General features: G+C 41.9%; 1 protein-coding gene across 5 annotated transcripts in view; it reads right to left on the bottom strand.

Moving 5' to 3' along the window:
- LOC125887652 (membrane-associated guanylate kinase, WW and PDZ domain-containing protein 2-like) overlaps positions 1-15300 on the bottom strand; it is a 108855-nt gene extending 93555 nt beyond the window's left edge. For 4 of the 5 annotated variants that reach the window (XM_049574632.1, XM_049574633.1, XM_049574640.1 and 1 more), the window contains exon 1: positions 14710-15299. In XM_049574632.1, coding sequence (XP_049430589.1) covers positions 14710-15007 — 298 coding nt within the window. In that variant the 5' untranslated portion in view covers positions 15008-15299. Of the gene's footprint in view, positions 1-14709 lie in introns of all 5 variants that reach the window. The other variant, XM_049574634.1, reaches the window with a different exon arrangement.
- Between the last annotated feature and the right edge of the window lie 764 nt (positions 15301-16064).

The following is a 16064-nucleotide window of genomic DNA, read 5'->3' as shown; positions in this document are numbered from 1 at the left end:
ACTGTTGGGGATTTATTCAAAATTGAAGGCACACTGAACCAGCATGGCTACCACAGCATCCTGCAGCGACATGCCATCCCATCCGGTTTGCGTTAGTTGGACGATCATTTATTTTTCAACAGGACAATGACCCCAAACACACCTCCAGGCTGTGTAAGGGCTATTTGACCAAGAAGGAGAGTGATGGAGTGCTGCGGCAGATGACCTGGCCTCCACAGTCACCGGACCTGAACCCAATCGAGATGGTTTGGGGTGAGCTGGACCGCAGAGTGAAGGCAATGGGGCCAACAAGTGCTAAACACCCCTGGGAACTCCTTCAAGACTGTTGGAAAACCATTTCAGGTGACTACCTCTTGAAGCTCATGGAGAGAATGCCAAGAGTGTGCAAAGCAGTAATCAGAGCAAAGGGTGGCTATTTTGAAGAAACTAGAATATAAAACATGTTTTCAGTTATTTCACCTTTTTTTGTTAAGTGCATAACTCCACATGTGTCCATTCATAGTTTTGATGCCTTCAGTGAGAATCTACAATGTAAATAGTCATGAAAATAAAGAAAACGCATTGAATGAGAAGGTGTGTCCAAACTTTTGGCCTGTACTGTATATTCTGTTTAGCTAGTTTCACTTTCATTTAATTACTATAAAGGTAACAGTACAAACCATTAGTGTAAACATGGCAGGTGCAATAACCTGATGTTTCAGCCTACACCTTTGCCTTTAGCAAAACTTGCTTTAGTTTGTCAATGATCCAAAACATACCAGAAGACATATTATTGTTTATTTATTATTTTTCTTGTGTGTATTTAAGTTGTATAAGTTGTAAAATGATCAAAATAAATGACCCTAACAATGTACCAATGTCGACACTAAAATGGAAGCATTATAACACATCTGAATCCAGTGTGGTTTGTTAATCTGTGTCACGCAATAACTTTGTTACTCAGCTAGTAGTGAGCATTATTTTCAGCTTGTTTAAACTTAGAAGAGTTTTGGGGAGCAAGACCCAACCTTGGGAATAAAAACATGCATAATATTAAAGAGGATTGTGTAATCAAAATTCAAAAAACACATTTTCTCATGTACTCTTAGTAAAAGCTGGCCATGACGACAGCTTTGGTTTTATTTTCCAAGGTTTCAGATATTTGTCTAGAAGAGCTCAGCCTCCACCCTGTTATTACAATGGAGATGAGCAGATTATGTGTGAGCTGCTAATAGCATTGAATTTTTGCATTTAAAACATTCAACAGTAAAGTTTGTTTTATCTCATAAAGTGTCCCTGCTCCAGGGAATACAGTGTGGACTATTCTCATTGGAGCTAAAGAAAAAAAAGTGGTCCCTGTTGACAGTTCAATTATCTACAAGAGCTGAATCCCTGAATCTGGGAAGACAAGTTCACAAGTCCACGAGTTAATGGGCAAATCAAATCAAAACTACCAGTGTGGACAGATACCACTGTGCCTCTAAAATGATTATCATTTAAGTGAATTTACTGTGAAATGTATACCACGCCTATAGCTTAAAGGAACATGATTTAGTCATGATTTGCTGCATAAGACGCAAACAAAAAAATATTAACATACAACCTCCATTAGGTCATTCCAGCTGGATGTTATTGCTATGAAGCACCAGCCTCCCTGTGACGCCAGAAACAGCTTTTATAGAGAGTAACTGAGCATTTCAGTGTCAGATGAGAGAATGACCGCTAAAGACCTTTACCATATTGATACAAAATACTGGGCAGCCAAGCAAACATCATCCCCCTCTGAAGTTTCAATGCAGTGAGTGAAGCTGCACAAAACTCATCAGACAGCTACTGTCCTCTACTGGTGCAAAGCCTCAACTGCACTGATGAAATGATCCTGAATGCAAATGAAGCACTTACAAACATTAGCGTCTTCCAGTGAGAGCTGCTGCAATGGACATAATTATCATATCAAAACAGTCCAGCGATGAAATCCTTATCTTTCATGAACTGATGCATTACCACTAAAGCACTTATATGGGGGACAATGATGAGGTACATTCAGGTAAAATCCATTATCTCTTTATTTTCCTCCTAAAAATGTAAAAACAAAGGTTGACATACAGATAAAAAGAAGCAAACAAATTAGAGGATTTTGAAACACTTGAGGTGTGAATGTATAAAATGGGCTTTGACTCAATACCCTGACAATGTCCCTTATGTTCAGTACATTCAGTGTATATAATACATGTATACGAGTTGGCTCCGGTTCAAGATATTCAGCTCAGGAGTGACGGTGAGCCTCTTTAGAAAGTCACAGAATCGCAGAACATTGTTGGTAGCCATCCACCAGTTTCAGTTCTGCAGCTGGAGCGGCTCCTGATGCCAGCTTTTATAATCCTTCTCATTCAGATCTGAAACCCACAGCAAAGCTATCAGATTAGCGTCGCTGGCTAATCTACACTATGTCAATGAATGAAAACCATCCGCTGCCTTCTGTGCCGCCATGCCTGACTGAATAAGATATGATTCTGTGAAACTGCGGGAACTCTTGTTTCAGCACAGAACTGAGTCCCATGTTAGCTACATACAGTACATACATTTTGAAGACATGTCTCATACTGGGAGTGTGTGTGTTTGTGTGTGTGTGTGTGTGTGCCAGCTGACACACAAGCTCAGATCCATACAGACTGAATAACTTTCTGTTCACGTTGCTGCAGCAGTCGTGAAGAGCCAGATGTCCCGGCTGTCTTCATCTCTGGAGGTGAGAGATGGTTGTATCTCTCAGACTGAGGCCAGGAGGGGGGAACAGGCACAATGCCAGGACCTCACATAGGAGTCTGATGAGGTCGGCAGTGACAACTTGCCAGCGGAGAAATGTTACTGAGTACATTTAGTCAGGGCGACAAAAGGGGCCATTTTTCTGCACCGAACCATTTTACTTTCAATACTTTAAAGGTTCATATAGCGGTGAGGGTTGTTGCACCAAGCTAAAACTTCTCTCAGGTAGCATTCCTTCAGTGTTCACTGCTCAGGAGGTTTTTACCAGGTGATGAATTATCCGTAGAGGTCTCCTCCTCTTCAAAACAAACATATCAGGTGATTTAAACCAGTAACATCACTGAATACAGCTGTTCCACATCACATATCAGTGTTTATCCAGCGCTGCTTGACGCAGATGGGCTTCTAACTATGATGGCTGATGGGAAAACGTAACAACACAAATGCCCCTCTCTAGATCCAGTGACTGTCCACTCTGGACACTCCTAAAGTGTTTGTCCACTCTGGGCTACAGTAGAAACATGGTGGTGAACATGAACAATCTCCATATGCAACAACCCCCTTCCTATGTAGATATAAGCTGCTTATTCTACGGAAAACACAACAATTCTTATTTTCAGGTGATTATAAAGTATAGAAAACATACTTATTATATTATATATCTGCCAATTTTCCTCCTAAATCCTTCACACTGGACCTTTAAAGGTTCACTGTGTAGGATTTAGTGCCATCTAGTGGTGAAGTTGCAGACCTGAAACTTCTCCAGTGTAACAAGCATGAATGGAAAACTAAGGTGGCAAACACAAAAATGCAAAAACGGCAAAATGCGAATATACAAAAATGCGAGCCAGTGTTTGGTTTGTTCATTCTGGGCTACTGTAGAAACATGAGGCCCTCTGTGGAGGAGGACTGGCTCCCTATGTAGATACAGTATATACAGCTCATTCAGCAATTGTTATTTTCAGGTGACTATAAACTAATGAAAACATATTTATGAATATTATATACCATATCTTCCAATAGATGCTCCTAAACCCTACACACTGGACCTTTAACTTGTGCTTATGTAAACATTTTGAATGCAGGACTTTTACTTGTTTTTATAGTGAGGCATTGCTACTTTCACCCACAAAATGGCCTTTTGTATGTGAGTGAGTGCTTTAGATTTATTATACAACCAAGGTTACTTCAGCAATGTACACTGACTCCTTTTCATTCTAGATAAACTAAAATGTTCCACAAAAGTATAAAACTACAGGTATGGTTAAAAACTGAGTGTGTTTTTCATTAACCTGAAGCACCTGAACTTGATCATGTGACCTTCAGGTAAGTAAAACTGCTTTCTGCACATATGCCTTGTAAAATTATAACTCCTGAGTTAAATGTAAAATGACAGAAGTGTGCTGATCATTTCTGTTGGTTCACCTTTGATGAATATATGTACTGTGGCCAAAAAAAACAGCTAGCCAAAAGAATTTAATAGGATTTGAGTTATATCAAATAGTCAATCAATCCATTGATTTATTTGGGGCGGCTGTGGCTCAGGAGGGACAGAGTCGTCCTCTAACTGGAAGATCAGCTCTTCGATCCCTGGCTCCTCCAATCTGCATGTCAAAGTATTTTTGGGAAAGATACTGAACCCCAGATTGCTCCCTGGCACCTGGCATTGCTGGCACATTTTATGGCAGCCTTGGCCACCAGCGCTTTTACTCTGTGTGAAAGCGCTTTGAGTGGACGGAAGACTAGAAATACAAGTACCAGTCCTTTCACCATCCATTTACCATTCGTCACATGAAACAGAATTTCAGTGAAAAGGCAGCAGGCGTAGGCACATAAACACCACATATAATTTAGAGCTTTCTGCTTGAAAGACTAATGACCAATTATTTTTGATAAACCTCTGTCCACCCGTCTCTGATCATGTCATTACACCTAAACAGCTGATATGATGCTGAAATGTCAGAGACACATAAACAACCTAATCATTTCTTGTTGTTCCCACAATAAACATCTCACACACACACACACACACACACACACACACACACACACACACACTCTCACACAAACATCATGAATAATCATACGAATATGGTGTTTCATCTCAGCCAGCTGAACTGCTCTTCATGGCAACATCCTACTGCTTTATATAGTCATATCGCCATGGTGATCCATCAGTATACGTATGTGCTTGTTATTCTGGAAAACTCTTAAACCTGACTCTTTTCTCTTGTCTTGAAAACAAGAGCTATGTTGTTGAAGCAAAAATCTCCAGCTGAGACTCATGATGGCAGGACACTGAGACCAATCATAGGTCATTATTACTAAGAGAAGTATCGGATTTCACATCATTGTGGTTGGTAGAAACTCTGATCCTGTTATGACTGAAGGGCAGCAAAACGTTCTGACAAAACCTCCTTTCAGTCACGTCTTAAACACACAAACTCAGCTTATACATTTCCCAAACACATGCAGCAGCATAGCCCCAGATTGTCCCATGCAGTGTGTCCACGGTAAGGAGAATTACATTGACCTAATTCACTTAACTGGACCAGTTAGATATTTGATCATTGGCTGGCTCAGCTTGAGTTTGATCCTCTGAGCTGAGCTCCAGCAGCTTCTAGCCTCAATAAAATCATCCTCTGCCTCTGACAGAACTCATCTCTTAGTGAGTTATTAATACCAACAGAGCAGACAGGATGTTATGCACTGATTCTTCAAGCTTCTCATCAACAAAGCGACATGAGAGGAGAAGAAGGTCGCCTTCTCTCCCTCTGCTCCATCTGTCCCTCCATACTTTACCCACATCAAGAGGACTGGCAAGACTCGGACAGCCGAGTCAGAAAACTTGACAACCTCAAACAGTTCTTGAAGGTCCACATTGTAGAAACATTAAAATGCTAATTATACACCAATTAATTCACACTGCACGGAAAGTGAATATGAGATTGGTGCTGACATTTATCTAATCATAGCTTAAAAACCATACAGTAGCTATACGTACAAGGCCTGTTAAGAATTCTCCACATCAACACTTTATGCAAGCAATACTTAGTCCCTCAAGAATATAGACGATTGTGTTGTTGTTTTTTAGCAAAATATACCAGAGACAAGCATAAAGAACAATTTTAACTGCAAACATGGGCATATCCAACTAACTAGATACACCTATAACTTACAGTGGTCATCCACTTCCACTGGCATGGCGCCTGTTCTTAGCCAAGTGCATAATTTTGTAGGGTAACACAAAAGAGAAAGGGGAGCTCAGCCAATATATCAGAGTTTAAGTTTTAAATATAGCAGCTCTGTTCTGCACTTTATTCAGTTTTTGGGAGCTTACGTCCCACCAACTCCCACCAAAACCTGTATGAGATAGCCTTACATGTACCAGACTCATCAATTATTCCTTACCATAAATTTTCTTTCCTATGTAAAAGTAAGGCTTAAAAACAACAATTAACTTAAAAATAAATCTGTGTTGGTTTTTAAAGTATATTTTAGGGTTGTAAGGATGCAAACAGTGAAGATTGAATAACACTATAATGACTAACAGCTTTAGCCTCATTCTAGAATTATTGTTTAGCATGATATCGTCTATGCAGCAACCAGGTGATGCATATCTGAGACCTTTTTTCCCGGTTCTCATTTTCTCTTCTTTTCATGGTTCTCTTCATGGTTTTCATTATAAAAAGAGTCATTTGGAAGCATTAAAACTAGAGACAGAGTTCTCATCCAACAATGGATGTATAAAGAGAACTGGATAAAGCAGCGGAGATGGAACCCTGTTCATTCCTATGAAAGTTGCTCAGTGGCACATGAGGCCAAAAAAGTTCAGCTGCCACATATATAATCACTGCGATGATCGGCACTGCTTCTGCACTGTGTGGCCCATAGAGCAGGCACACTAGAGACTTCCACCTGCCAACTGGCTACTTCTGGTTTAGCGCTCCGCTAACTTGAACAGGATAAAGTGATTCAATTGTGCGGCTCTTTCCAAATGTTATCAGATTAAATGGATCAAATCCTGACACTGAACAGAGTCATTTTGCAGGGGTTGTGGCGTGCAATTCCTTGTCTCCCCAGTTGCTCATCTTTACAGTGTCTGTCAGTGTCTGTTTTCGTTTCCCTCTTGCTACTAGCTGCTCGCTAATTCCTGCTATCAGCTATTTCCTGTTTATCCACCTCCAGTGGGTCGCACGTGCTGCATCATCAACAGCTCCTCCTACAAGTCTTCAACAGCCCCTCCCCTTGCAGAAAGCCGCCTCGGTCTGTTTAAACTAAAAGGGTTCCACTAATATGACTACCCTGTGAGGCGGAAAACTGGGCACCTCAGATCAACTCGCCTATCCGGCTCTGTGTCTAAACGCTTGCAGCTTGCCGACAAAATGGCCCAACATTCGCCGAAAATCTGGCAGTGTGAAAGGGGCTTATGGGAAAGAATCTTTTTGGGCCACACAGCATCATGTGACAGATGTAATTCCACTGTTTGGCCACTATGATGATATGATGAATTGACCTCAAACCCTGGGGCACTTGTTGGGGGCTGCTTTCAACTTGCAGGGTTTTAGCATTAGCTTACTCTAGCTAGTTGCAGCTGATAAAATCTGCTGGCAACAGTCGTCATTCCAGCGGGAAACGATGACTGTCTTTCGCTAGAAATAAGGCCTGTTTTTGTTTTATTCTGTCTGAAATCAGGGACCTGTTGTTTCGTCAGTTAATACAAATTTTAAGCGGTAAATCTGCCACCGTTATCAGTGTGAGCTGCATATGTGCCATGTGGAAATACTTGACAGGTGTTGCCACAGTAACTAAGGAGACGAGGCATCAACTGTATGCAGGAAGTTACAGTGAAAATTTAATTTACCGATATATTTAAAGATATACTGTACAGGATTTTCTTAAAAGAACAATGTATAAAACTCAAACAGAAGTAATCCCTTTTAATCATCACTTTGACCCACTAGAACTGTGTGGTGCTGTATTTTCTTATATGATTCTTATTTTCTGTGTATGGGATGTTTATGGGTGTGTACCCCCACAGCGCTCAGGTGAGGTTGGAACATTATAAAAAGGTAGCATCCAGTTGCCAGAGCACAAGCAGTAGTCATCCAGATGACACAGTGCCAAAAAAATGCAAATATAGTGAAGCAAAATGCCAAACTAAAGTGGATCTGGGGTTGGCTTTTACTTTTACTTTCACTGGTGAGTGTGTCTACAAATCCTTCATAGTATTCCTTTAATATTTAATACTTCATCCGCTGAATTTGTGTTTACAGTTATTAGTATATAAGAGCTCCCTGGTCTGGCCCGCCCTATATAGGCTGTGGCCGAGAGCATGCAGCACAGTGTGACGGAGGCCGGCTGTGCTCCACTTTTGATGTTAAAGGGCATGTTAACATTTTGAATTCATGTTGTTTTTCCTCAAAAACCACCACATGTTGTTCTCATAAACCCGAGTGGAAGAAACGTCCTGGGGTCTTTCTCCTCCACACTCCTCTCTGAGAGGCAAAAACACAATTTGGAAGGAAGAAAATTAGATTTCAAACAGGCAGTATATATATCAGCAGGCGGTGACATGTTTCTGGCTTTATGTCTGCATTTCTTATCCACAGCTAAGTACCTTCAGGTGGGAAAATAGCATTTTTGATTTTCTTTTTATTCTTATGTAAATAGGAACAACATTTGTTGTGGATTCAGCCTGGGATGATGGCTCTAGTGTAATCTGAATAAAAAAAAATTCAAGACTAAAAATAGCTGACATTAATATTATTTATATCACTGTATTTACACCATAGCTATTTATGACAAGAGATTAATGCCAATTAAAGGCAACTGAAAAGAGAGCTGGGTTATTTATAGGAGGATACATATTTCATTTTGTTAAACATCTTTCCTTGTTTTCACAACTGGAGAATAAACAGGAAAAACAAACTGATGAGCAGCACTGAAAAGGAACCAACAAACCAAAAACCATGCAGCTATACAAGCTTGTAAACAGAAATCTGTAGCTACATTGATTGATTAGGGAGAAAGGAAAGACAAAGACAAGGCTATCACTGTAATACTTAGCCCATTGTGCATTAGTCATCATGACAAGTTAGCACAACAAAGACTCGTCATAAATATAAAAAAAATCTATTCATTTTGTTGAGTTTTTCTTTAAATGACGCATGTGCTAAAAATAATCTGAAAAATCACAAGATGGAATTTTCTCTGTTTCCGAAAGTGTGTATTCTCACACCTTCACCATACTCTTCTCTTAAAACTCCACCTCTCTTTCTCACTTACACACACACACACACACACACACACACACAAACGTTCACACTTCCCGCCATACTGTTCTAACACCTCTCCATGGTTATGATCTTCATGGCACTTTTAGAAATCTGCCTCACTGAGCCGAGCAGCCGTTTGCACTTCACTCCTGCTTGGATGGTGCTGATGGGGAGATGAACACGGATGAGAGATGTTTATCAGATAATTACATGCAGATGGACACAGCCGGTACCTCATTTACATACTGGCATTTAAAAGAAAATCTATAACTATGTATTTTTCATTTGACTTACAACGGTGGCGTTAGGAAGCATATTTATCATGCACGTTCAGAAACAATAGGAGATGCATGTAAGATAAATTATTGATTACACTAACTGTGGCAGTGGCTTTTTTCTCAGCAGATATTTTGATAGTAGGACAAACACAAGTGTTACTACTGTAATAACATTACCAATGGCTCTGTCCTGTTCAAGTGTCCCAGTGAGTCATGACAATGTGACAGCTGGATACCAGGAACCTGAAACTGAAGCAGCTAAACGTAATTCAGCCCTCGTTCATTTTATTATTCACACATGTGATCCAGAAAATACATAAAAGGTGGTTTGTAGAGGCTGCAGAGTATGACTTACATAAATGTACAAATCCCTCTGTTTTGTTTTGATTTCGCTGCCGAAGGTTGGTGTTGTTATGTTGTTATGCTGCCATTAGTTGAGATTTATTTACAGCGCATCCATTTACATGACAGAGAACTGAGACCCTTGAAGCAGTCTGACACACACACACACACACACACACACACACACACACACACACACACAGCGGGAGAATAAATAACAACCCTCTTGAGATGCACACTCAAACCACACTTCTTTCCAGGCAATTCTACTATCGCATTTAAATCATTTCTCTGCAAAACAAAACTGACAAATTGATTATTAATTTCATAGCTAGTTGGCAAAGTTCAAAAGTTTGGAATCACCTGTTAACCTGTCATTAATGGCTAATTTAACACAGCTAAAAATGGTATAATTTAGACCCCAAATACACATTTGAAACAGCTTTGACCTCTACAAACAAAGTAATAAATGATTAAAACTTTCATTTAGTTGATGTCCTCATTTTCAAGCAGAGAAAAAGAGGCACTTTGTTGATCAAATCATCTGGGACTTGTAAATGTATGCACTGTCCTCGCTGCGACAACTCTGTGCAAACTGAATAATACAGTTAATACAGACAGAACTTACAAACAAAATAATGTCATTGATTGCAATACCACTGCTAATATATACCGTCTGACCTGTCCATGTGTGGAGGGCTTTTTCTACATAGGCCGCACAAAAGACACCTGAGGGATCGCCTTCCTGACAATAAATATGCCATTAGAACAAGAACTCAACCCCATGGCGAGACACTTTAGTGAACTTCATAACGCTAATGATTCCTTATTACACATAGAGGGCATTGAGCACATTTAACCTCTGGTTACAGAAACTCTATTAAAGGGAAGGTTTTTAGATCCATCAGCAGGATGCTTTCAAGTCTCCTGGTCTTAATGAGGACATGGACTTCAAATGTTTTCTGTGATGTCTCTGGCGTCACCAGCTTTTCTATCTAAGGTCTGTATATAGATTTTTTTCTTCTATCTCATCTCATGTTACGTAGTTTTTTTAAAAACTATTTTCTATTTGTTTCACCTGTCATGTCCTTATCTAGGTCATGTCATGACAGTCTCCTCTTAGTTCCTGGTACTATATAGGTGGGTCCACAGTGTTGTTGTCTGTTTTTAAAGCCATGGCGAAGCCCTGCAGTAGTCGAAACATATTTGCTCTAATATTTCCTTCCTCGTTTCTATATTTTCAGAGTGCCTGGACTGCCTTCCTGTGACGCCCCCACAGTGTTGCATGACTTGGGAGAATGCTGTTGGAACAATTTCTTTCCCTCCAAATACCTTTCAATTTGGACTTTGTTTTCCAGTCCAGAAAAGTGTGACTGACCCTCAATCATTATTGAACCACAACAGCACACATGGGCTCTAAATCCTCAGGAAACACGTTTAACTTTGGGCACCCTTTGGTCTCCTCAGTGGTTAGATTGAATAGGTTTAAACTGTGATTTGTCAGTCCTGATGTCGTAGTGCTGACCCTTGTGTTTCTATTGTGAAGTTTGTAGAGTGGTTCTGCTAAAGCAACATGCTTATTAACATAATCTTATGTTATGGTTTGGCTCATATGACGTTATTCTCAGGGCTTGCCCCACTCTCACTCTCTGTTTATCATGAGATCTCTTTGGTACTTCTGCCTCCGCTAAGAGGCTAACTATTGCGGGAGTATGAGCTCCACAACAGGGACACAGTCAGCTTGCACCAAGTGGCAACCTCCAGGGCTGAAAAATGAAGCCACTGCCTAAATGCCAGTTCCACAAATGGCCACTTGAGGCTGACTCCAGAAATTACTCAATATCCATAGACCCCTATTTTAAAACCCCAAATTCACAGCAGAAACAAACATATTTACAGCCTGGTGCAAAAAATGGATTTGGACTCAATCAATCATTTCAACACTCATGAATACTATATAGGGGCTGAATTTTTATATAAATCTTCAATTAACATTTTGCTTAGGTTTGAAGTTACACAAAATGAAGGGCAGGGCCACTCTGACTGACAGGCTGTCTGCAAAGCTTCACTACCCCCTCACTCCTTTACAGCTCGCCCCTCTCATCCACATAGGCTCACTTCTGGCTCAAAAAAATAACAAACAAGCAAACAAAAACAAGATGGCAACAGCTGAAATACCATCCCTCTGTATCGAAACAAGAGTCCACAAACCAATAGATGACATGACAGTAGCAGTATGTCCATCATTTTATACAGTCCATGGCTCACACACACACACACACACACAATGACAGGGCTAACTGTTAGCATCACATGGCTAACGTCACCTCATGGTTATTAACTGGTTTAACAACAGAGTTGAGTTGTCAGTGTGAGTTTGTTGAGACTGTTAGTGTAGCTAAGTGTTGGATGTTAGCCGCTGCTGTTGTGCATCCCACCCCCTTAATCGCTGAACACATGGGGTATCCACGTGATACTGACCTCGCTGTACTTTTAACTCAAAAGCCTTGTTAACCAAACATCAGACATCTTACACAGAGGTAAACAAATCCTTTAAATCTGCAAACATTTTGATGCTAAGTTTCCAGTTCCTTTTACCAATGACTGGTGATTTCCTCTGTTGTTATTGAACTGTTGTTCAGAGATATCTTTGTCTCTTTTTGCCCTTTCAATTGTCAGTCTAGTCAAATTATTGACCAGTCTTTTGTTCTCTATGCACAAAACAAATCCCTCATACAAAATAATGTCTATTTGTACAGAGGACTTTGTACAACCTAAAGCATAAAGACCATTCAGATGTACAGAGTGGTCCTCTCAGCCATGTGACTGTACCCAGTCAAGCTTCTGTGGCAGGGTTATTCCAGACTTTTGAAGGATGGTATATATAGCACAGGATATCTATGGACACTATCGGGGGAGGGAGGGTGACTTGATACACCCTTACGGCAAATCACACCTGCATGTTGTGACGTGCACGAAAAGTTGCCAGCACAGGACTTGTGAAAGCAATATCGTCTCAGTCCATATTTCACATATAACTATATCGAGGCTGGGAATGCAGCAGGACCACAAATAAACCAGGTTTTACAAAGCAGCGTCCAGTCCTTTTTAATTGGATGTGCATGTTTCCTGAAGTCTGTGATGAATGCAGATGGAACAGTGTGTGAGAGGAGGTCAGTGCACAGTCAGGCTGAGAGCTCACTGTCACGGCTGCACTCCCTCAGGGACAGGAGGAAGGTTTCTACATGGCTGATATAAGTCTGTTAAAGTGTGTAAGTGTGTTTGCATGTTCTCACGGGCAGTCAGACAAGATTTTGCACGCAGACAAGTCATCCATCTCTGATTCTGGTCGTGTGTGGCCTCTGAGCAGAGCGACTGGACTGATGATTCCTCAGCGGGCCGTGAGTGTCTCAGCAACTGTCTGCAAGCACACTGCCATAAATACACTCCGGTCTGCACTGGATGGAAGTCAAACGGTAATATGACAGCAAGGGAGAGGGAGACAGAGCAAAAACTATACAGTGGAGGGGACAACAAGCTGTGCAGAAAACAGCAGAGAGCTCAAGGACGAAACCACATTCAAGCTGGAGAACAGTGCGAGGTGTTAAGTTCAATAAACAGATTCATGTTTAAATGGATAAGATAGGGAGGCAGAGAATAGACCTGTCTCTGATACATTAGCATTTAACCCCTCACACATCACAGGACAGTGCTCTCACAGCGTCAGCAGCTCTAACTCAATAATCAATCACATTGACGCAACCCACAGAAACACTGAGATTGAGAGCAAGCAGTCAGGCGAGGAGTGTGAAGACAAATCCTCTGTGAGCAAACTCGGCAATGTCAAAAAATAAAAAAAACTGCCTTGATTTTTTTTTTTTTTTTTTTTGCTGTACTCATGTCCCAGAAACAAGCCACTGTAATGCTCATTTCATGGCTGAGAACGCAGCCCTCTTAGCCACTTATAAGGACTTAAACCGAGCCTCAGAGGGTGTGATGATAACTATCTCCTCTGCTGTTCCTTCAATCCAATGTTCTAGTCGTATAGAGACCCTGTCTGCTTTTACGCTGGCTGACAGAAGCAGGTCACTCAGTCAACACTGTTGCTATAAATCCACTGCCATGCTCGGAAACATTCAAACAAGCCTTCAGCTTCAGAGGGCACAATAATCACACACAGCACTGCAGGGGCTGACAATAACAAAACACTCAGAAGCTCCTCAAAGCATGACTGGAAGAGACCTGCACAATTATTTTCCACTTCTGAGCTCAGGAACATTTCATAAACAAAATATGTTTGTGAGAGTGTGTGTGTGTGTGTGTGTGTGTGTGTGTGTGTGTGTGTGTGTGAAATTTGGGGGCGGGAGTTAAAGCAAACCACTATAGAGCTGATCAATATGAAAGCAGGCTCAACAGTAATTAGGCTACTCAGGTTTAATTTTTCATCAGTGCGTAATTACACTGCAATAACAGTGATAGTGAGGACGGGCAGCCAGCAGCTTGTCTGTGTGTGTGTGTGTGTGTGTGTGTGTGTGTGTGTGTGTGTGTGTGTGTGTGTGTGTGTGTGTGCATGTGTGTGTGTCGGTCTGCTCAGACTGAACAGCAGCAAAGAGGAAAAACATTTCATCCACGGCGCAGGCCTGTTTGGTGAAACGAGCCCTGTCCTCGACCAAAATAAGGAGAAAACCGCAGGCTGTGGCATGACGCCTAAACGGACACACCCCCTCCAGGCTGTGGCATCGAACCAACGACACTGTGATAAACAAACGGCGGCGGCTCCCGGCTGCCATATAATCATTATAGTTACTGATCCTGCTGGACTGAACCCATCATTACGGCACGTAATTACATTTCACCAACAAACAGGCCCTGCGCGTGGCTCTGCGCTTTGTCCACCTAAACACACGGCTTCCCCCTTCAGTGCAGACTGACAGATGACTGCACAAATGACATCTTAATCAAAGCAGCGACACACACAAACACAGCACACACACATACGCACGCCTCCCTGCCTCTTAAATCCGCGCGGCGGTGCGCTCCTGGCCCCTCTCGTGTTTATCGTATCTCACCTTGCTTGACACATTTGAGGCGGACCGGGTCTTTGCAGTGTTTAATCACGGCCAACACGTCCCGGGTGGTGAGCCCGGCCACTGGCATGTTGTTGACCTCCAGCAGCAGCTCATCCTGGGCCAGTTTGCCGCTCTGGATCAGTCCCTTCCCCTGCTTCACCTCGCCGAAGTAAGGGAACTGGCCGTTCTCCGCGCCCCCCTTCAGCTCGAACCCCAGCTCCCCTTCCTTCCCCCGGGTTATCACCGCTTCGTGGACTTTGTTGGTCCAGTGGTTTTTCTTCTTGAGGCTCTTAGACATCGTTAGGGCGAGTTAATCACCGCGGGCTGGCCCATACAAAAGCCTCCTACCGTCTCATCCCTGCCTTTGTGCGACCGGCTGCAGCTTCACAGCGCCCGTGGCTCCATCATCACCGGTGCACGCCAGGCGCAGTGTCCGCTCGGCGAGCCGCGCAGTCGGGCAGAGGGCTGCAGTACAGCACGGCGGCGGATGAAATAATTATTACTCTGTCAGACACACAGACGCAAGAGACAGATACTGGCGGATGACCCGGATGTGAAGCCTGAAGGAGGGGAGAGATGAATGGTTCTGGTTCGGCGTAAAAGGATGGAGAGGAGGGGAAATAACACAGGAGGCGCTTCACTCCCACTACACTGCCAGGGGCGCTTCCTCAGGCTCACTGTGATCACACACAGGCGGTGACATGTAGGAGGAACATTAGTTTACACATTACATACGAACCTCATCTCACCTTGTATGATCTACCTGCATGTTTGTAATTTAGGGAAATAGAATAGCTTTAAGACTTAGTTTTTTGTTTTTGTTTTTTTTTTTTTTTTTACTTTTGCTTAAAGTCCTAGCATGCCCCATCTTATCTAATATATGCAATTTTTATAGAGAGTTTATGAGAGTAATACCTTTCAGATAATATGAATCATGCACTGCAGATTTTTACATATCCAAAACTGGATTACTAACAGAGCTAAATGGTCAACTGCCCGGGGCCCCAGACACCTCAGGGAGCCCAAAGGCTCCAGGTTCAGTTTGTGGTAGCCTAATTACTTTAAACTGAAGGTTGCAAGTTTGTTGTTAAAACTGCATGGACCACTTAGGCCATTATAAACTCAAATGATATAGGAGGCTTAAGGCAACACTGAAATTACTACTTAAAGTCCCAGCTTGTAGAAGGTCCCCTGGTTAAAGTCTTAAAGCCTTTTAATATTTCAGTTTTCATTTACATTGTGCATTCTGCTAAATTAATTAGAAGACAATACATACACATGAACTTCTGACTCCTACATGAAATTCAGATGTGCCCATCCTCCTTTATGGCTCACTACATATAGGGCACATTACT

This window comes from Epinephelus fuscoguttatus, linkage group LG4 (genome assembly GCF_011397635.1).
Source record: "Epinephelus fuscoguttatus linkage group LG4, E.fuscoguttatus.final_Chr_v1".
NCBI classification, from domain to species: Eukaryota; Metazoa; Chordata; class Actinopteri; order Perciformes; family Serranidae; genus Epinephelus; species Epinephelus fuscoguttatus.
The sequence above is the reverse complement of the archived record's forward strand: the minus strand, read 5'-3'. Positions and strand labels throughout refer to the sequence as shown.